The 20,992-nt window shown below is 44.9% G+C and overlaps 2 protein-coding genes across 3 annotated transcripts in view; one reads left to right on the top strand and one right to left on the bottom strand.

Annotated features, from left to right (window-relative positions):
- Positions 1–57: 57 nt before the first annotated feature.
- Positions 58–11,844, top strand: GGCX (gamma-glutamyl carboxylase). Of its 2 annotated transcripts, none has more exons than XM_005882416.2 (15): positions 58–223; positions 579–749; positions 2,556–2,714; positions 3,016–3,181; positions 4,786–4,864; positions 5,661–5,767; positions 7,355–7,518; positions 7,863–8,128; positions 8,273–8,404; positions 8,770–8,921; positions 9,362–9,531; positions 9,739–9,869; positions 10,159–10,306; positions 10,481–10,676; positions 11,079–11,844. In XM_005882416.2, exons 1-15 carry the CDS (start codon positions 181–183, stop codon positions 11,269–11,271), a joined length of 2,277 nt encoding a protein of 758 aa, XP_005882478.1. In that variant the 5' UTR covers positions 58–180; the 3' UTR covers positions 11,272–11,844. The 2 variants fall into 2 exon arrangements, with proteins under 2 accessions (XP_005882478.1, XP_005882477.1); XM_005882415.2 differs by lacking the exon at positions 58–223 and adding an exon at positions 247–447.
- A 3,197-nt stretch (positions 11,845–15,041) lies between these two features.
- The window catches only part of MAT2A (methionine adenosyltransferase II, alpha), a 6,486-nt gene continuing 535 nt past the window's right edge, over positions 15,042–20,992 (bottom strand). The window contains exons 2-9 of the mRNA XM_005882414.1: positions 19,328–19,405; positions 19,109–19,231; positions 18,615–18,727; positions 18,386–18,529; positions 17,999–18,217; positions 17,602–17,784; positions 17,310–17,443; positions 15,042–16,655 (exon numbers count right to left, since the gene is read on the bottom strand). Of these exons, the coding sequence (XP_005882476.1) occupies positions 16,553–16,655; positions 17,310–17,443; positions 17,602–17,784; positions 17,999–18,217; positions 18,386–18,529; positions 18,615–18,727; positions 19,109–19,231; positions 19,328–19,405 (1,097 nt within the window). The 3' untranslated portion in view covers positions 15,042–16,552. The remainder of the gene's footprint in view (positions 16,656–17,309; positions 17,444–17,601; positions 17,785–17,998; positions 18,218–18,385; positions 18,530–18,614; positions 18,728–19,108; positions 19,232–19,327; positions 19,406–20,992) is intronic.

Below are 20,992 nucleotides of genomic sequence, written 5' to 3'. Positions count from 1 at the left end.
AAAGGTCCCTCGCTTTGCCTTCTGCCGCCAAGCAGGGAGCCAGGATCCGCCTCTACGGCCCTTCACGACAGTCCCGGCGCTTTGCGGCCGGCTGCTCCCTGCTGACGTGTCGGGGAGGCGGGGCCTAGGGGAGCGGCCCCTCGCTCGTGGCTGCTGTGAGTGACTGACCTCCGCAGAACTATGGCGCTGTCTGCCCTGTCCTCGCGGGCCCCGCCCGGCGCAGGTAGGCTCAGAGCCCCACCCTGCGGCGGACGGAGAGAGGGGCGCTGGTCTCGCAGTGGCGGGCACCGGAGGACTGCCCTGTGGGTCCTGGGGCTTATAGAGAGAGGTTGCAGCCTGCAGGTTGGGGTGACGGTGACATGCGATTAGCCATTAGGGGGCTGGAGCCTGAGAGGCCTGAGGCACTGGCGCGTCCTGGAGGAGGGGCTGCCCTGCAGGGTGTTCCAGGTAGAGATCAGCGGGAGAACCCAGGGAGGCAGAAGCCCTCGGGTTGTGGGGGCTGTGATTTGGGAAGGAGCCGATTTTAAAGCACCTCCACCCCGCACGTGCACACACCTTTCTCCATTTATTGGTTACAGATAAAGTACAGAAAGACAAGGCTGCACAGACCCCGGGCCCCGGCCAGGCCAGCCGCATGGGGAAACTCTTGGGTTTTGAGTGGGCAGATGTATCCAGCTGGGGGAGGCTGGTGACCCTGCTGAATCGGCCAATGGATCCTGCAAGCCTGGCTGTCTTCCGTTTTCTCTTTGGTAAGTCCAATTGCTGGGGGAGGGGGGGGGGCCGTGTGGTTGGGGCGGGAGAGTGACAATGTGAAGGTGATGCGAGATGGACATCTAGAAAACGTCAAGCGCCTGCTTTCGGAACTCGGAAACTGGGGTTATAGTCTGCTCCGATCGTTAGCTTTGCTTTTCTCTTGCTCCATAGAGATGCCTCTTGGATACCTGGTTGCTTGCATCAGAGGCTTATGAACTTCGGAAGTATCACTGCCTCCCAACCTTGTCTATTTCTTGGTTACTCACTTAGTGGACTTTCCTCCCCTTTTCTCACAGCGGAAGACATCGGTGTCCTGGAAGAGGTTATTTGTGGAGTTTAGGATCAAACCCAGCTTTGTCTCCTCTGATTAGCGTTTGGAGGCCAGAAATGCTTTGATCTGAGGCTATAGGAAATATGGAGGCAGAGGAACAGGGATTAATTTTCCTTATGTCATGAAGTTGTTCAGTAATTACACTAAGGACTAGACTTTAGAGCAGTGGTTCTCAACCTTCCTAATGCCGCGACCCTTTAATACAGTTCCTCATGTTGTGGTGACCCCCAACCATAAAATTATTTTCGTTGCTACTTCATAACTGTAATTTTGCTACTGTTATGAATCGTAATGTAAATATCTGATATGCAGGATGGTCTTAGGCGACCCTGTGAAAGGGTCGTTTGACCCCCAAACGGGTCTCGACCCACAGGTTGAGAACGGCTGCTTTAGAGAAATAGCAGACATGTTGGCTGTAACTCCCTAATCCAGAGCTTCCACTTGGAATGGGTTATGATATGCTGAGATATTAATCCCAGTAACCCAGTGGTTCTCAACTGGGGGCATTTTTGTTGGGGGGGGGAGGGGACACTTGGCAATGTCCGGGGACATTTTTATTTGTCATATGTGTGTGTGTGGGGGGGGATAGTTGGCTCCTGGCATCTACATAGGAGCCAGAGATGCTGCTAATTGGACCTATGATGCACAGGATAGTCCCTCCCAGCAAATAATTAACCAGCCCCAAATGTCAATGGTCCTGAGGTTGCGAAACACTGCCTTAACTGGAACTGCTTCCTGATCTGAGTAGCCCCTTCTGTTTACCCCAGTGTGTTAGCCAAATACTGCTGTTTTCTGGGTATACCAGGAAGTGGAAAAGGTTGAGGAGCAAGCACCATCCTTGAGCACTTTCTGTAGCCTAATGCAGTGGTCGGCAAACTGCGGCTTGGCAAACCGCGGCTTGCGAGCCACATGTGGCTCTTTGGCCCCTTGAATGTGGCTCTTCCACAAAATACTTCCACAAAATACTGGCTCGTCCACAAAATACCGACTTCTGCGCATGGGCCACGAAGTTTCAATGGCACTGTACGTGCACGCCCACACTTGGTATTTTGTGGAAGAGCCACACTCAAGGGGCCAAAGAGCCGCATGTGGCTCGCGAGCCGCAGTTTGCTGACCACGGGCCTAATGTGACAGACCTGTGTAAATATTAACTATCAACACCTGAACAGCTTTTTATAGCATTTTGTATGTTTCTCTCATGTAATCCTCTCTGTAACCCTGTTAAATATTATGAGTCCCCTTTTACAAATGGGGAATTGGCTTAGTGAGGTACAGTAGCTGATCACACAACTGGCATAGTGCCTACCACATAGGATGCACTCAGTAATGTTTGTTGGGTGAATGAATGAATGGTAAAGCCTGGTTAGGAGAGAATTCTCACCTTGGAGCTAGATTCAGCCAACTATATTCAAATGTATTTTGCTGCTTCCTTGCTGAGGCCTAATGGCCCCCTCTCCCACTGCCTTCTCAGGGCTGTTGATGGTGCTGGACATTCCCCAGGAGCGGGGGCTCAGCTCCCTGGACCGAAGATACCTGGATGGGCTGGAGGTGTGCCGCTTCCCCTTGCTGGATGTCCTGCAGCCACTGCCACTTGACTGGATGTATCTTGTCTATACCGTCATGTTTCTGGGTGAGGGAAGCTGGGAATATTGATTGGCCTATCTAAAACAGAGACATACAAAGCATGTCTCTTGGGTTCCTTATTTCACTTCTGTCATGACTCATAATTTCATCTTCCTGACCTGTGTGTCATCTGAGCTGTGACCCCATAGCTCTTTTTGAAAATATTAAAATAACATTTAATTTTGATTTAGTTGTACCTGATTATAAAATGTCTGATGACTTTTCTTAATCCCACCCATAGCCTGTCCCAGGGGAGCTGGGCCTGTGGTGACCTTTGACCTCTTAATCCTCTCCCCCACAAATCCCAGGGGCACTGGGCATGATGCTGGGCCTGTGCTACCGGATAAGCTGTGTGTTATTCCTGCTGCCGTACTGGTATGTGTTTCTCCTGGACAAGACGTCATGGAACAACCACTCCTATCTGTATGGTTTGTTAGCTTTTCAGCTGACATTCGTGGATGCAAACCACTACTGGTATGAATCGAGGGAAAAAGAGGGGAGGGGTCGGCTGGGTCAGGATGTTTACCAGAGATAGGGGCCCCTTGAGGTCCTAGAATTTGCCCCAGCAAGAATAATTTCAGCAATGCTTTGCAAAGGTCACACTTTAATTTGGATGGATTTGGGAGGGGGAAGAGTCAGCGAGGTTGTGGCACTTGGGATGACAAAAAGCAAAATGGCTCCATTCCCACCCCTTCACTCTTTCCGTATCTCCCCAGGTGCCTTGATCTGTGCACTTCCTGTAATCTTCTTAGAGAGAAGAAGAGAAGACTAAAGCCAGACATAGCTGTTTTCAGATACTTCGTGGGTGGTCATGTGGAAGAGGGAGCAGACTTTCTCTGTGTGAGCCCAGAGGTGCAGAGTTAGAGCACAGAGTAGAAGTTGCTGTGAGGCAGAGTCATGTCAGAAGGAGAGGGCCCACCAGGGCTGCTCAGCAGCGCTGTCCTGGGAGGAGGTAACCTCCCCCACCTCTGGCTTAGGTGACCATCTTTCAGGGGAGGTGGAGAAGGGATCTGGAAACCAGATGGCAGGGCAGACGACCTTTAAGGATTTTTCCCATTATTAAGTGAAAAGCAAATATAAGATCTCAGTAAGATGGGTGTAAGTAAAAAAATCTCAAGCACTGAATTAATTAGTGATTTATCAGTCATTAAGTTTCATTTGTTAATACACACATACAAATACTCCTTTTGTAAACCATTAGACTCATTCAGAATGGCCAGCTCTGATCATATAGAATTAGGAGACAGTTTTGGCAGAATACTCCTGAAATTTTTTTTTTTAAATACGTACCACTTACTTACTGATGGATTTCCAGATACCATGCTAAACACTTTAATTTGTCCTCAGTATAACCCCATGAGGTCCATAGTGCTTTCCCCATTTTATAGATGAAGACACTAAGGCTTAGGGAAGTAAAAGATTTGCCTGAGGTCACATAGCAGCAGGAAGCACAAGTGAGAATGGAGGTCTCCTTAGCTGTAGACTCCAGTGCTCTTGACCGCAGTGCAAGCTGCCCTTCCCCAGCTTCTCGGCTCATTCATTGTCTTCTTGAAAATCTGCTTTGCTTCTGCCTCCCCAGAGTACATTAGTCTTAGAGCCTGCGTTTATCAGTTCTCTCCCAAGGTAGGCTGTTAGTAGGGACCCTCTGGCACTAGATCCTGGCATCCAGGTCTACAAGTGTCAGTTTGTTTTGGATACTGAAAAAAATTTTTAATGTATATTTATATAAACCTCAAGCTTTTTAAACACTCCCTTAAACTCATTCTTTACTAAATTCAGTCATATTCTAGCACTGTAGTCTTTTTCCTGACTTTTTCCATTAGGACTAACTAGTTTGCTAAGTAACGAATGGTAAACACTGAACTTTTTATTGTTATAACTCACTAGTAAAATTTCCGTTATGGGTTAAAAATAATCACTGTTCCAGTTTCCTCATATAATTCTAAAGGGCCTCCAAATAGTCCAGAGGACCAGAGAGGGTATGGGAGCTGTCCTGAGACATTATGACATTTAAAAAGGAAGGTGGAAATGTGGCGGGACTACGATGCTCTCCTCAATCCTTACCTTCCTTGGCGTAGGTCTGTGGATGGCCTGCTGAATTCCCGGAAGCGGAATGCCCACGTGCCTCTTTGGAACTATGCTGTGCTGCGTGGCCAGGTACAAGATCGTAGGAAAGGTCTTCTTTGACAGTCATTGTCAGCATGGCCATCCCATGGCAGACTGCACTCTACTCTGCCTCCCTAGATCTTCTCTTTCTTCCCTTTTACTGGAGCCTAGGCTGGCTTTTCTGCTGTTTCCCAAACCCTAATCTCCGAGCTGTCTCACCTTGTCATGAAAGAATAGGGCTTTGTCCCTGCCAGGTTAGAATCCTCATGAGAGAGAATAATATCTATGCTTTATGACTCTCCTTGGTGCCTAATACTGTGCCTGACATTGGTAGGATGTCAATAGATACTTGTTGGATGAGTGAATATCTGAAACGAGTGAATAGAAGAATGGAACTAATCTTCCTTGGTCCCTGAACTGAGATGAAAACTTACTCTTTCTTTTCTTTCTTTTTTTAAATTTAAATTCTTTGTTGGTTAAAGTATTACACGAGTCTCCTTTTTCCCCCATTGACCTCTCCCTGGCCGCTCCCACCCCCCAGCACATGCCCTCACCCCGCTACTGTATGTGTCCATTGGCTATGCTCATATGCATGCATGCAAGTTCTTTGGTTGATCTCTTACCCCTTTCCCCGCCTGCCTTCCCTCATAGGTTGGACAGTCTGTTTGATGCTTCTGTGTCTCTGGTTCTATTTTTGTTCATCAGTTTATGTTGTTCATTATATTCCACAAATGAGTGAGATCATGTGATATTTATCTTTCTCTAACTGGCTTATTTCACTTAGCATAATGGTCTCCAGAACTCTTTTTTTTTCTTTAAACATTTGTTTTGCATTTTGTGTTTGCAGATTTTCATTGTGTACTTCATTGCGGGTGTGAAAAAGCTGGATGCAGACTGGGTGGAAGGCTATTCCATGGAGAACCTGTCCCGGCACTGGCTCTTCAGTCCCTTCAAGTGAGTGGCAGTCGGGGCAGAGGCCTCCCTGAGGCACAGGCACAGAGTGGGTGACTCACCGCTGTCCTGTCTGCAGTAATGGCTGCTGTTCCTACTTTGCCTGAGTTTGCAACATACTTTCCTCTGTCCACTCATCTCCCTATTCAGCAGAAGGCTCCCCCTGTGAAACTTACGCTGTGGGTGGCAATGGAGGGAAATAAATTTAAAAAGAAGGGGAAAGCCTGGCCGGTGTGGCTCAGTGGTTGAGCATCAACCTATACACCAAGAGGTCTCCGGTTCAATTCCTGGTCAGAGCACATGCCCAGGTTGCAGGCTTGATCCCCAGTAAGGATTGTGCAGGAGGCAGCCTATTGATGATTCAATCCCATCGATGTTTCTATCTCACTCTTCCTCTCCCTCTCTTTCTGAGATAAATACAAACATTTAAAAAAAAAAAAAAAGAAGGAAGGAAGGAGAGGAAAGAGCTAGAACTAGGTGACTTGGTGAATGAGTTGGTTGCCACCCCTGCCTCTCCAGGACTCCTCAGCCAGTGTACTGAGAAGATGGACAGTGTCCCTGCCCTGACAGAACCAGTGCTACCAACTCTTCTCAAAGCAGAAGTTCGCCTCTCTGACTTCTCTCTCCCTCCCATTTCTTCTCTCTTTTTTTACTTTGTCCTTTTTCCTCTTCCCTGGTATTTCTCAGTTCCTGTAGTTCAGTGGTTCTCAACCTGTGGGTCACGACCCTTTGGGGGTCGAACGATCCTTTCACAGGGGTCGCCTAAGACCATTGGAAAACACATATATAATTACATATTGTTTTTGTGATTAATCATTATGCTTTAATTATGTTCAATTTGTAACAATGAAAATACATCCTGCATATCAGATATTTACATTACGATTCATAACAGTAGCAAAATTACAGTTATGAAGTAGCAACGAAAATAATTTTATGGTTGGGGGTCACCACAACATGAGGAACTGTATTAAAGGGTTGCGGCATTAGGAAGGTTGAGAACCACTGCTGTAGTTTGACTTCAGATTCATATAGGTCAAGCATTCACCTTTTAAAAAATATGTATATATTTTTATTGATTTCAAAGGGGAAGGAAGAGGGAGAGAGAGATAGAAACATCTATGATGAGAGAGAATCATGGATCGGCTGCCTCCTGCAAGTCCCCCGCTGGGGATCAAGCCCACAACCCAGGCATGTGCCCTTGACCGGAATCGAACCTGGGACCTTTCAGTTCGCAGGCCGACGCTCTAACCACTGAGAAAACTGGCTAGGACTAGCATTCACCTTTTAAAATTTCTTCTAATTTGTAACCTCTACGAGGAGTCTCCCTGCAACAGCAGCCACACTTCTCAATCAGATTTGCCCTTGCTTCTGACAGAGGGTATATGGAAAACAGCTGGACACCTAATGTGTGTGGAAATGTACAGGGGTTGGAAAACTTCTGGGGTATCTTTGTGCAGAGTTCTACCCACCTGCTGGGGTGGCTCCTTTGGCAAGGACAGGGTAGCAGAGGTGCATTTGCTGTGAGTGTGCTGTGCCAGCCAGGCTCCCCAGTGGGCGGGTGCCTGACCCTGTCCCTGGTGTCCGCAGACTCGTGTTGTCCGAAGAGATGACTAGTCTGCTGGTGGTGCACTGGGGCGGACTGCTGCTTGACCTCTCAGCTGGCTTCCTGCTCTTCTTCGACGCCTCAAGATCCGTGGGCCTCCTCTTCGTGTCCTACTTCCACTGCATGAATTCCCAGCTTTTCAGCATTGGTTAGTACCCGTCGTCTGATAGGAAATAGGAAATCACAGGGAGGGACTTGCCAGAGGTGTTGTCTGGGACTAAGAGATGATGATGGGAATAGCAGCCACATTGAGCCTGATGCAGTCACTGTGGCATGGAAATAAATTGGGAAGAGAGAATTGGGACTTCTCGGCTCAGCTAATATGCTGTATAGTAAGGAATCTCTGGGAAGTACGTATCCTTTAGTTAAGAACTTCTTTCATCATAAGTAGGATACTTGGGAGAGGTTTCTTAAGGGAAAGGGGTCAAGGGGATTACCCACATTTCCCCAAACCAAACTCCTGAAATGCTTATTTTCTCCTTTCTTTTCTAGGTATGTTCCCCTATGTCATGCTGGCCAGTAGTCCTCTCTTCTGCTCCCCTGAGTGGCCTCGGAAGCTGGTATCTCACTGCCCCAAAAGGCTGCAAGAACTGCTGCCCCTCAAGGCTGCCCCTCAGCCCAGTGCTTCCTGCATGTATAAGAGGAACCGGGCCAAAGGCAGCCAGAAGCCAGGGCTGCGCCATCAGCTAGGCGCTGCCTTCACCCTGATCTACCTCCTGGAGCAGCTCTTCCTGCCCTATTCCCATTTTCTCACCCAGGTATGTGTAGGCTGGGGTTAGCGTGGAAAGTGGCAGAGTGACAGCCATAGGGAAAGAATGGGCTGGTTGTGTAGCTCTTTCTTGATAGAGGACGGGATTAGCCTAAGAACCGTTAAGCTGATTTCCTCTGCCCTGCCTTCTCAGGGCTATAACAATTGGACAAATGGGCTCTATGGCTATTCCTGGGACATGATGGTGCACTCCCGCTCCCACCAGCACGTGAAGATCACCTACCGTGATGGCCGCACTGGCGAGCTGGGCTACCTTAACCCTGGGGTGAGATTTCTGATGCTGACAATGTACTGTTCTTCAGAGCGTCCTTGAGCTTTGGGGTCTGGTTTGGTCCTAAACACAATTGTAAAATAAAACAAATTTGGGTCACTCCCCTTTCTCAGGAGCCAGGTTCAACCTTCTTTTATGTGGGTTGAAATAGGGCAGTGTCACTCACCTCCTTACACTGAGATTAGATGTAAGAAAGGTAAGTAAAACAACTAGCTCAGCAATGAAAAACTTTTCCCCAAAAACAAGGTCAGGTTTTTTTTCCTGGTCAAAACAACCAGATCTCTTTATACCATTGGCAGTGCATGACTCATCCAGGAGGTAGTACGATGAGGTGGGACTAATATGGGGGTTTGGGACAGGTATTCACACAGAGCCGGCGATGGAAGGATCATGCAGACATGCTGAAGCAATATGCCACTTGCCTGAGCCGCCTGCTTCCCAAGTACAATGTTACTGAGCCCCAGATCTACTTTGATATTTGGGTGTCCATCAATGACCGCTTCCAGCAGAGGTGGGCAAGGGGAGCAGGGAAGGGGGAAAAATGGAGTCCAGCTCCTTTGGCCAAGATGAATAGCCCATGCTCCCCAGTGTTGTCTTGCTTGAAAGGCTGTCTGTCCTCTGGTGCATGTCCCTGTAGACCTGGTTGTGGGCATAGCTGATTGCTTCCAGCAGGGGGCCCCATCACCCAGAAGAAAAGGTAATATGACTTGTTCTGCTAGAAAGTTAACACTATTCTCAGATGGCCACTAACCCTCATTCTTCCCAGTGCTCCGGAATCTCTTTCCCCTCTTCTCTCTGCCTCAGACTGGTCATAACATGCTGACATAGGCTATGTTTTCTGTCTGGAAACCCTATTCCCTCTCTCTGGGAATGGTGATGAGAGAAACAGAACTGGAAATTCTGATGGGTAGGTGGCTGTGGCCTTCTTAAAACATGGTTTTCTTTCCTAAGGCTTTTTGACCCTCATGTGGACATCGTGCAGGCTGCCTGGTCCCCCTTCCAGCCGACACCTTGGCTGCAGCCACTGTTGATGGACCTGTCTCCCTGGAGGGCCAAGCTACAGGAAATCAAGAGCAGCTTGGACAACTACACTATGGTGGTCTTCATTGCAGATTTCCCTGGTATGGAAGAAAGCTAGGAGAGGCTTTGCTGTCTTTCCTCCTTGCTTCTTTGGTCAGGGACCTTGCATGTGGTGGAGAGGGGAGGGGTACTCCTGGTGGGAGGAATGTTTTTGAAATCTGAGGGGTGGTAGTGGTGAAGTGTGATGTCTGTTCTTGCTGGAAGTGAGTTCACTCATGGGCATTGGAGAACTTGGTTGTCCCTGTCAGGGCTGCACCTAGAGAATTTTGTGAATGAAGATCTGGGCAACACTAGCATCCAGCTGCTGCAGGGGGAAGTGATTGTGGAGCTGGTGGCAGAACAGAAGAACCAGACTCTTCAGGAGGGAGAAAAAATGCAGGTATCTTGCTGGAATTAACAATAGCAGGAAAGTTTAGATGAATGGAGTTAATTCATTATAGACTCAAAATGTTTTACCAAAGCAGTAATGTTGTGGGGGCTCAAAAAGTACAGATTCCTGGGGCTGTGAGTAGCCTCATCCAGGATTCTAGAGGTCGGTTCCTTTGGACTCCAAAACACAGTAAGAAGAAAGATGCCCGTTGGGTGGGGAGCAGGTGGTGTTAGGAGCCTGTAGGCCGACTAGGAAAAGTTCAAAGAGTGAAATATATTCATTTCTATCCCCTGCTCAGTTGCCTGCTGGCGAGTACCATAAGGTGTACACAGTGTCACCCAGTCCTTCCTGCTACATGTACATCTATGTCAACACTACGGAAGTTGCACTGGAGCAAGACCTAGCATATCTGCAAGAATTGAAAGAGAAGGTGGAGAATGGAAGTGGTGAGTAAATAAAGGTTTGGGCTGAGGTAACCCCCGAGTACAAGAAGTTAGGGTTGTGAATGAGGATCTAGCCATTAAAAATTGAACTTGAAGCCTCTAGCTGGTTAAAGGGGAGTTGTAGGAGAGAGAGAATGCTCTCTCTCAGTGATTCCTCTTTTTGCTGACTTTGAGCAGAAACAGGGCCTCTACCCCCCGAGCTGCAACCTCTGCTAGAAGGGGAAGTAAAAGGAGGTCCTGAGCCAACACCTCTGGTTCAGACCTTTCTTAAACGCCAGCAAAGGCTCCAGGAGATTGAACGCCGGCGAAACTCCCCTTTCCATGAACGATTCTTCCGCTTCTTGCTGCGAAAGCTCTATGTTTTTCGACGCAGGTAAGTTTTACCCACAATACTTGTCGTTGCCATCAGATATTTGCAAGTTGGGTAACTTTTCTCTGGTGAGAGAAAGGACATCTAGGGCTAAATAGCTTTTTACCTCCCTTCTCATCTCCCTGATTTAATGGAAGAGTAAATGTGTGTCTGACAGCTTACTGTCTTGCTCTTCCTCAGTTTACCTCCAGCCTCCCCATGGGTTATTCCTGCCCCACCCTAGAATTCTACCAGACTGTATAAAGAGCGGGGTGCCTCCAGCTGGGATATGGGGGCCCCTGCAAGGCAATTCTCATTTGTGCCTGTGTGAGAGAAGGTAGGACCAGGTGTCCCATAAGGGCTTTGGTAGGAATTCCTATGTTGAAACAGGAGTTTGGACTGGGTGGCCTTTTTCCTCTTTTTCAGCTTCCTGATGACTTGTATCTCACTTCGAAATCTGGCATTAGGTCGCCCTTCCCTGGAGCAACTGGCCCAAGAAGTGACTTATGCAAACTTGCGACCCTTTGAGCCACTTGGAGAGTTGAATCCTTCAAACACAGATTCTTCAAATTCTAATCCTCCTGAACCAAATTCTGAGCATATCCACTCAGAGTTCTGAAGTGGGCCAGATATTGGGTACAGACGTGGGAGCAGCCAGGCACAGGACCATTACCTGTGCAGTGGAGATTTGAAAAAAACGTTTACAGACATTTACATTTTTCTTCCTTGTCTATAGCTCCTTTAAATTCAGAGATGATATCTTAGAGGAAGGAGCCAAGAAAGTAAAGCAAGGATAAGATTTATCAATCCAAGGTTTAGAGGCCAGGAGGGGGTTAAAAGCAATGTGAAAAGGTCCTTCTACAATAAAGGGGAAAGTTAGGTTTAAAGTGACTGGCTCCTCGGGGAAAGAGATTTTATGTACCATGATGAAAATAGTAGCTAAGTATTCTCAAGTGCTTGCTACATGCACAATGCTTCACACAGTGCCTACATTACATTTAGTCCTTAATGGTCATTAGTCTTATTTTACAGTTGGAGAAAATGACACTGAGAGGTACTATAATTTGCTCAAAGATGTAAACCTAGTAAGGGATGGATTGATGGTTTGAACCTCATGTCTGACTTAAGGTCCTTTACCCTATCTCTTGTAATTTTGAGAATCACAATAATTCTGAAATAATGTAACTTAAAACTTGTCTTCTTAATATTAAGTATGATTAGGATGGTGATCAGGTTCTGAATGCACAGATTTTCTCTTCACTACAATTCTGGTTCCTTCTTAGTTTCTTGTATTTATGTAGCCTGTAAGTTTTTCAATAGCAGTTATGAGAGTAGTTAGGATAGCAGAAAGTTAAACTAATAAGGAAATTTAGATGGCTACATTAGTATTTTTCTAAAAACAAGCTTAATATTTAGCATTATTCTAGCACTTAGTGAGAAGGTAATGTAAAGTAAGTATTAACCAAACTTGGTGAGGGATAAGGGACTGTAGGTTTGGGTATACAAGGGGATCAAGGAAACTCCTCGGGTCCATGAATATTCAAAGGACTGGCACTGGGCTGGGAAGTGAGAATGCAGTTTTAAAAAAAGAAAAGAGCTCATGGTCTGATAACAGACTGGCAGTCCCAGTACTTTGATAAAAGATTGCATCTGTTTTTATGCTTCTCTTCCCATGCCCCACTCCTCCTAACCCCCTTGGACAGTGGGCTCAGGGTTCTTTCCCAGGCATTTTTTTCACTGTACACACTTAAGATGATTATGTCTATTCTATGGTTTCCGGTGATGCTATGCTTAGATTTCTTTCCTGTGCCCTAGACCTATATATACCTGTCTCCACCTGGATATCCCAGAGCTTTCAAACCCTGTCCTGAACAGAATTTAGCTTCATTTCCAACTCAAGACCTGCTTCTCCTTTATTAGTGAATGGCAACTATATTTTTTTTCACCTTTGAGTCATCAGTCTTGTCTTTTCCTCACATTTCTTATAATTTCAAGTGCTATCAGTTCTACCTCTTATTTCTTAAACCTATTAATTTCATCTCCTCTGCTATAGGGAGATCAGAGCAGGGCTACCATGAAGACATACAGGTTGGGCCAAGTGGGGCCTGGCACTAAGTCCCTTTGATTCATACAAGGCATTGTATGCAATGGCTGTGCCACAGGGTCTTTTTTTTTTTTTAAATCCTCACCCGAATTTAGAGTGGGAGGGAGGGGAAACAAGAAAAATGATTGGTTGCCTCCCTAGAATTGATGTCTAGAGCAGTGGTCACCAACTTTTTGGACCTCACGGACCACCAGTTGGCGAGGATCACCAGTTGGCGACCGCGGGTCTAAAGAGTGGAGGGAGGGGAGAAACAGAGAAATGATTGGTTGCCTCCCTATCGAACCTGCAACCCAGCCAGGTACGTTCCTGGGAACCAAAGTCTTGACCCTTTGGTGTGTGCGGGCCAACACACTAGCCATTGAGCAACACCAGCCAGGGCACCACAGGTATGGAGCAAGAATGATGTGGGGGAACTGCACAAGTGACACAGTGTACCTCAGCACGGTGTCCTTTGCCAGTAGGTTCTGTCTTCTGTTCACCCTCTCCCCTTTGGTAAGAATAGCAGCTCTTTCTCCTTCACTTTGCGAGGGGACACTCACAAGGGTGCTGCTATTCCCAAACTTAGTGTACCACCTCTGTGACTGTTTTCCCAGTGAAAGTGCAGGGAGGATGGGACAGAGGGAAAGGGTGGTCATCTTTTTTTTTCCTAAATATATTTTATTAATTTTTTACAGACAGGAAAGGAGAGGAAGAGTTATAAACATCCATGAGAGAGAAACACCGATCAGCTGCCTCCTGCACACCCCCTACTGGGGATGTGCCCACAACCAAGGCACATGCCCTTGACCGGAATTGACCCAGGGACCCTTCAGCCAGCAGGCTGACGCTCTATCCACTGAGCCAAACCATTCAGGGCAAGGGTGGTCATCTTAACACTGGTAAACATTGTTCAATGGAATAAATCTGGGTTATTCAGATTTTAGGAGGAATCAGGTCCTATGCAACTGTGGCTGTTTTGGGAATGGGTTGTCAATGTCCTCTTAGCCAGAGGCGTTTTAGTATTCTATGACAAACATTTGGATCTCCTGTCCAATCTGTTGCCCCTTTTGAAACTTTATAGAAAGGCAAATGAACTGTTTGACATTCTCTTCTATATTTCATACTTTCTCAACCACCCTGTTGCATGCCTTTGCTCCTACTCTTCTCCCTGGGCTCATGCTCCTCTGCCTTCCTATCTTTAAAATTCTTTTCCCCAAAAGCAGAAGCACCTTTCCTTTGGCATCTTCCTAGCAAATAATCTAAGGCAGTTAATTCTCTGGTGCTGTCCCTCCAGCCTGCAGGGGTCCACTCATCCTCAGACCCTTATTTGGCCCACAATTACTGGTCTTCAGGCAGCAGTACATTATCTAAGCCAGTGGTCGGCAAACTCATTAGTCAACAGAGCCAAATATCAACAGTACAACGGATTGAAATTCCTTTTGAGAGCCAAATTTTTTAAACTTAAACTATATAGGTAGGTACATTGCTATTAACTTAATTAGGGTACTCCTAAGCTGGCCTTTGCTAAAAACGTCCTCAGTCTGATTGAGGTAAATTCGCTGAGGTCAACCCCTTCCAACTCTCCCATCCACACTCATCTTGTATAGTTTTGTCTATCTCCTTTCCGAAAACCGACTTGTGCACATGGGCCACGAAGTTTCAATCACACTGTACATGCACGCCCACACGTGGTATTTTGTGGAAGAGCCACACTCAAGGGGCCAAAGAGCTGCATGTGGCTCACAAGCCACGGTTTGCCGACCACTGATCTAAGTGTTCCAAAATCTGGAGCTTTTCAGTTTCCTGTTTAGAAACTTTTCAGCTTGCAGCCCCCAACACCTATTGGAAAATGGGTTTAGATTTTCAAGACTGAACATTACCTTCTTAATATAGGTATCCCCTCACTTTCCAAGTCTGCAGTAGGCCACTTTTAAATACCTGTTAGTATACCTGTTTGTGCTGATAGGAATCTGATGAGGCTTTTTGTGTTTATGAAAAAAAAAATTATGGAGCCTGTTTTATATTAGTGAGTTTTATGCCCTCAATCTTAGATAATGCAAAACACTGGCAGTGTAGCAATGGCTGCTGTAATAAGGAGACACAAGTCATTGGCTAAAAAAGGCAGTGTTTTAAAAACCTAACCTTGAATTTCCTTAGTGCTAGGGATAGGTAGGATTTATAAACATATTAAATGCCTGCAGTCAGGGTTGAGATGATTGCCCTGAACAATGGGTAGAATTAGTTCAAGGTCAGAGTATGTTCTCAGATCACATTCATACCAAACACTTAAAAAATGATGGACACAGTTAAGGTAGAACCTAGCATTTTATTTAGATCTTCATTAAACTGTTGGAATTGAGAACCAGACATACGTAATAAACCTCCAAAAATAGATCCTGAAAGGCACTTTCTGCTTAGGGCAAGCAGTCATGGAATAAGCATGTAAACAAGCTGGCTTCTCTGTACCACACCAGCCAAGTCAGCTTTCTCCATGGCCAGCCGCACCAGCTCTGCCCTCCCTTGTTAACACCAGCCAGAACCCCTGTAGGTCTAACCCAAGGTTTTTCTGTAGGACACCTTGGCCTACCTGGGAATGCTGGAAACATATTAAAGGAATCATGGTGTTGAGGGAAAAAAAAATCTTTTAAAAGCTGCCATCTGAGGTGATGGCTTCTCTGTACTTACGCCATACCCCAGAATACAATAAATAAGCAATTAGAAAATGTTCAAGTATGAAGGGATTTTCCTCCTCCCCGCCAAAAGCACTGCTCTCTGAAGGAAGCTGGTTTCTCTGTAGCTACACCAGCTGTTCAGAAAGCTCAATGGACCTGGTTTTGAAAACAAAACAAAGTTAAAACCTTGGGAGGAATTATTGTGCAGTGTGGAGTACTTAGTCTTTCTTATAAAGAAAAAAAAAAAAGTTATCTGGTACCAAAGTGTGCAACCTACAGACCCTCAGGTACTGCCCTATGACTTCTCTGTATGATATCACAAGGGTGCCAAGTGCCTGTTTTTCTAGAGCTAGGAGTTGGTGGTTTGGCTAGTGCTGAAACCATGCATAAGATTGGTTTACTAAATAAAACCTTATTACGTACGTCCTCCAAGACAGCTGAGTAAGTGGAGAGATTTGATTTGGTGCTGTTTAAGAGATGGCAATTAAGAGCATAAGCACCAGGGAGATGGTTTAATGGTAACTGCCTTTTTTTTTTCCCCGTCAGGCTAGAGCTCCATCTGGAACTTGCGTTACATGCAAGAATGATTGAATAGGGAACACTCCCTGACAAAAAGCTACATAATTAGAAATGGATCATGTTATAGGGAGGATAAGGAAAAGCTTCACATCCATAATAGAGCTGGAGACATTACAAATTCATGCTGACAGGGCTGTGGCATTGCCAGACAGAAGCTATAATGGAACTACTAGTACTTTACGTGCACATTACAAGGACATTTTCAGCATTTGGTGAGAAAGTCAATGCAATTAGAATTTTAGGGGGTTGGATGATAGGGCACAAAGGTTCAATTTCAAAGCATTATTTACTACAGTGTTGTTGGTTTGTTTCTAGGCAGTTACATGGATCACCTATGCTCACTAAATTCATTATAATGGTGAACAAAAAAAACCTAGGGACAGAATAGCAAGCGAACTTACAGTCCCCCACACAAGCTAAAATTCATGTCATTGACTAGAGTGACTGCAACTGATCAGGAGCTGAAAGAGGACAGGAAGTTTTAGGAAGAAGGGCCCTTTCCCTCAGAACTTGAAGGCTTCTCTGTAGCCTACGCCAACAAGTCTGGGGAAAAAAGGCTAACACTTTTAATATTTAAGCTTTCTGGGCACTTCCCATGGGAAGCTGTCCCTACCAAAGTGGCCATAGGCTGCAGTCCTCTGATAAATTGGCTTCTTCAGATCCAGATCCCTGGAATATACAAGTCCGTAACTTAATATGTAGCAATTCATTAAAATTAAGCAAAATAATCAGCAAGACTCATTTTCAAGACTCCTGGCAAATGAGTTCAGTTCTCTGGTGTATGCTAGGAAAAAAGTTTGTGGCAAAAGTGTTTGTTACTTCCCTGGTGTCCAAACTCCTTGCACAGTCCTTATTAGTAACTATAGTTCATTTTTTTCGGTCCCTGGCTCAACAAATATGAAAACTTGTCGTTATTCTGAGAAATTCCAAGTATCAAAAAAGCTCACCTGAGATCATGGAATACTTACCAAAGTCCCATGCCCACCCCCTACCATGGTTATTTTATCAATAACCTTGAGTATCCCATTCATCTGTACTAATTTCTTTGAAGTAAACATTCTTAGGTAAAATGAGCACAAAGCCCAGTACCAAATATGGAGGATTCTCTAGGGTGGTTAAACCATGACACTATACTTTTGGATTTTTTTAATATAAGCCTTTCCTGAAGGCAACTTAAAAGATAACACCAACATATTCTAGGAATTAAAATATTCCCCCACCTGAGGAGTCTTCCTTCACCATCTCAGATTAAAATATATCTCTAATATACACATACCCACACCCTTAATATTTTTCACTAGCAATAGGCTTTACCATCTTTACCTGACAATGACCCCAGGGCGGAGGTCAAAATTCTTCTTCACAATCTCTAATAGCTCTCTCTCACTCTTCTGAGAAGTGCCATAATGGAAAATGGAGATAGACAATGGGTGAGAAACTCCAATAGCATAAGAGACCTAAAAGGATTCAAATATAACAATCAGTCATCAGAAGACTCACACACTTGTATAATATACTTGTATAAAAAAAAGTATAAAAAAAAGTAGATAACTACTGAGGGTGCCCTCCCGCTAACATGCCTTTTAATCACTCATTGTATAAAAAGAGTATATACCTGCACAAGAACCCTTCTGCATAGACCTTCTTTAACAAGGGATTTTGCCACCCAACGAGCAGCATAAGCCGCAGAACGGTCCACCTTGGTATAATCCTTTCCTGAAAAGGCACCTCCTCCATGAGCTCCCCAACCGCCATAAGTATCCACAATGATTTTCCGGCCAGTCAAACCAGCATCACCCTGAAATTACAAAGGATTTAAGTCACTTTATGCCTTCCCCTTTCCAGTAGTGGTCCTAGATCAACTTTGTTAAATGCATATTCTGTATCACCCAACAAATATCCTAAGAAGATTCACATGTAGGACTCAAAAACCTAGAAATAAGGTGGTAGTAGCCAAATTTTTACAAGTAACCATCACAGAAAAATAAACTGGATTGACATTAATGCCTTACCTGAGGCCCACCAATAACAAATCTGCCACTTGGCTGTAGATGATAGATTGTATCCTCATCAAGGTATTTTGCAGGTACAACGGCTTTGATGACTTTCTCCTTCAGGGCATCCCTCATCTCATCAAGACAAACTTCTTCATCATGTTGAACAGATATAACGATTGTATGGACTCTGATGGGAATCACAGCACCTCGATCCTGCATATACTGCACAGTCACCTTGAAGGCAACACAGGTCATCAGATTATCAGTCTACTAAACAATAGTTTTGTTTTTGGTTCTCTACCCTGTTATAAAAGACAAATGCTATTCTTTTTAAATTAGTCAGCTTTAATCAAAAATCACTAATATTCTGGGCCAGTGTAATAGGCATGTGTCATCACTTACTTGAGTCTTAGAATCTGGGCGTAACCAAGGCAAAGTGCCATTACGGCGCAGTTCAGCCAGTTTGGCATTGAGCTTGTGTGCTAAGACTATGGTTAAAGGCATGCATTCCTCAGTTTCATCAGTGGCATAGCCAAACATCAAACCCTAAAAAAGTAAAGTCACCAATGTCATCAATCCAAGCCCCAGAATTTAATGCTAGAAGAGATGCAAATAGTGTCTATCTCAATACCTGATCTCCTGCACCAATGTCTTCCTCATTCCGGTCAAGGTGAACACCTTGAGCAATATCTGGTGACTGTTGCTCCAAGGCCACTAGCACATTACAAGTCTTGTAGTCAAACCCTGTAACAAAAGCAAACCTTATTTAAAAAAAAAAAAAAAAAAAAGCCCATAGCAACACAGTTGACCCTTGAATAATATACATCTGCCACTTGGCTGTATGTAGGTGCTAGACAGTTGTTTGGGGTTGGGGGGCCTGGTGTCAGTGGTCAGGTCAGTGCCCTAAACCCCTATGTTGTTAAAGAGTCACCCGCACTGCTAAAGAATCAAATATACTTAAAAGTTAGTACTTTCGGAGAATGGAATAGAGCTGGAACCAAAGGATAGTAAAACTATATAACTGGAGTTAAAGATTAACAGAAACACCCTAGAAAATAGAGCTAGAGAAGGTTGAAGAAGATACTGGAAAAATGAGCTTAGAAAAGCCAACTCATTAAAACATACCTTTGGAAGAATCATCATATCCAATGTGTTTAATGGTTTCACGAACCACTTTCTGGTAGTCAATAGCAGCTCTGGATGTAATTTCCCCAGCAAGAAGGATCATTCCAGTTTTAGCAACAGTTTCTAAAAAAAGAGAGGTTTACACTCAAACATCACTTTTATAAAGTAATTTTCATAATGCTAACTCTCAGTTGATAAGAAGCAATATGGTGGACTTACCACAAGCCACTTTGGCATCAGGATCCTGCAGAAGATGAGCATCAAGGACAGCATCACTGATCTGGTCACAAATCTTATCTGAAAAAAAAAAAAAAAAAAAATCCTAGCTCAATTTCTTTTACTGTTAATATAAGTATGTCATGCCCCCTTCCTTATAACCCACCCACAGCTGTAAAGACCTCTGCTAGAGCTTCCCAATTGTGGTAGGAACCTACATAAGCCTTACCAATTTAAACATTTTCAAGTATCCAATTCAGTAGCATTCCAAATATGGAGATCTTAACCGCTGTATAATTACAGCACTGTTTTACCAGAAGCCATTGGCCTGAAGAATAAATGCTGGATGTAATGTTACATGTTACTTGAAAACTTGACACCATGGTCTTAATATAGCTGTACCACAAGCTCACCAATTCAGATAAGCCAGCAGAATATCCAGCATGTTTTAATACATTTAAACTCGTTACTGCATATGTACTTTATACCCAATGTCAGTCCCGTCTCTCCAGTATACTCAGACATTTTGAGAAATTAAGTTCCCAAGCAAAATAAATTCCATTGTTAAATAGAATAGCCACATTATTGAGATTAATCAAGTGAAAGCTTTAATAAAGTCATTTATCTTCAAAGCCACAGGCAAATGTAGGAAAGAGCTTTGGAGTACAGATTTTCATTTTTCAAACAAAACTTAACATTTTATTCCCAAAATGTAAAGTTTGCATTGTAAATCCAACCAACCAGAAAAGATGAACTGTTGTTTTTTTTTTTTTATCAATTTTTCTCTGATCCTGAGGAACACCAGTTAGGGCAATGAGAAATAATGTCAATTAAAGAGTTAAACAATGAAAGCAAGGAACAAAGGGAATAAAATGGCAAAGTATTTCATATTATTATGAGTGGTCCAGGAACAAGAGCTGAACAGACTGGGAAATGCCCAAATGTATTCTGAATCCTTGTTGATTTTCTCCTCTATACTAAAAATCGGGAGAGGGAGGTACAGAATACCCCCATACCACTTTCCTGAATTTTCTATAACAATGCAAAATGTACACGCCAGTCCAGCCAAAAGCTCACGGCTTAATCTGCAAACTTAGAAATGCCTGTGACTGAAATGATTAAGCCACCTGACCTTCACTCTTCAGGACCGTGGGTTCTGTCCTCTCCTCTACCAGGTGGTGTTTGTGGAACTTAAAGGCACGACAGACGTAGAGAAACGGACCCTGAAACCATCACACTAGAGAACTGTGCATTGTGGTCGACCTAAGGGCAGAAGTCGTCCAGCAAAATAATAATGTTTCTGGGTACTGATTGCAAGAACCTTGAAACAGCCTCCCTGGCTCACCTGTAAACTGATCCCCGTAATGGCGGACCAGCGGACAAAGCCCAGGGGGGAAGCCTTAAGTAAAGCCCTCCTAACGGTCGGCACCGAAGGTACTTGAAAACGCAATGGCAGCTTGCGCTTCATTTACGCTTCCCATCCTTCTCAGACGGGGCCCAAATAAGGCGAACCTTCAGCGCGCGCCGTCTTTACTTGGAGACGGTTGCTTCCAAGGGGATACCACATGCTGCCTAAGGGCAAGTCCACCTTCTCCGTGAGCAGCGACCCAAGCCCAGGAGTTCACCGAAGAGAAAGCGTCCCTGGGGGCAGGCGCCCAGGCCGTCCGG

The sequence above is a fragment of the Myotis brandtii genome, unplaced genomic scaffold (assembly GCF_000412655.1).
Source record: "Myotis brandtii unplaced genomic scaffold, ASM41265v1 scaffold714, whole genome shotgun sequence".
Taxonomy (NCBI): domain Eukaryota; kingdom Metazoa; phylum Chordata; class Mammalia; order Chiroptera; family Vespertilionidae; genus Myotis; species Myotis brandtii.
Note: the sequence above shows the minus strand (reverse complement) of the source record. Positions and strands in the feature narration are given on the sequence as shown.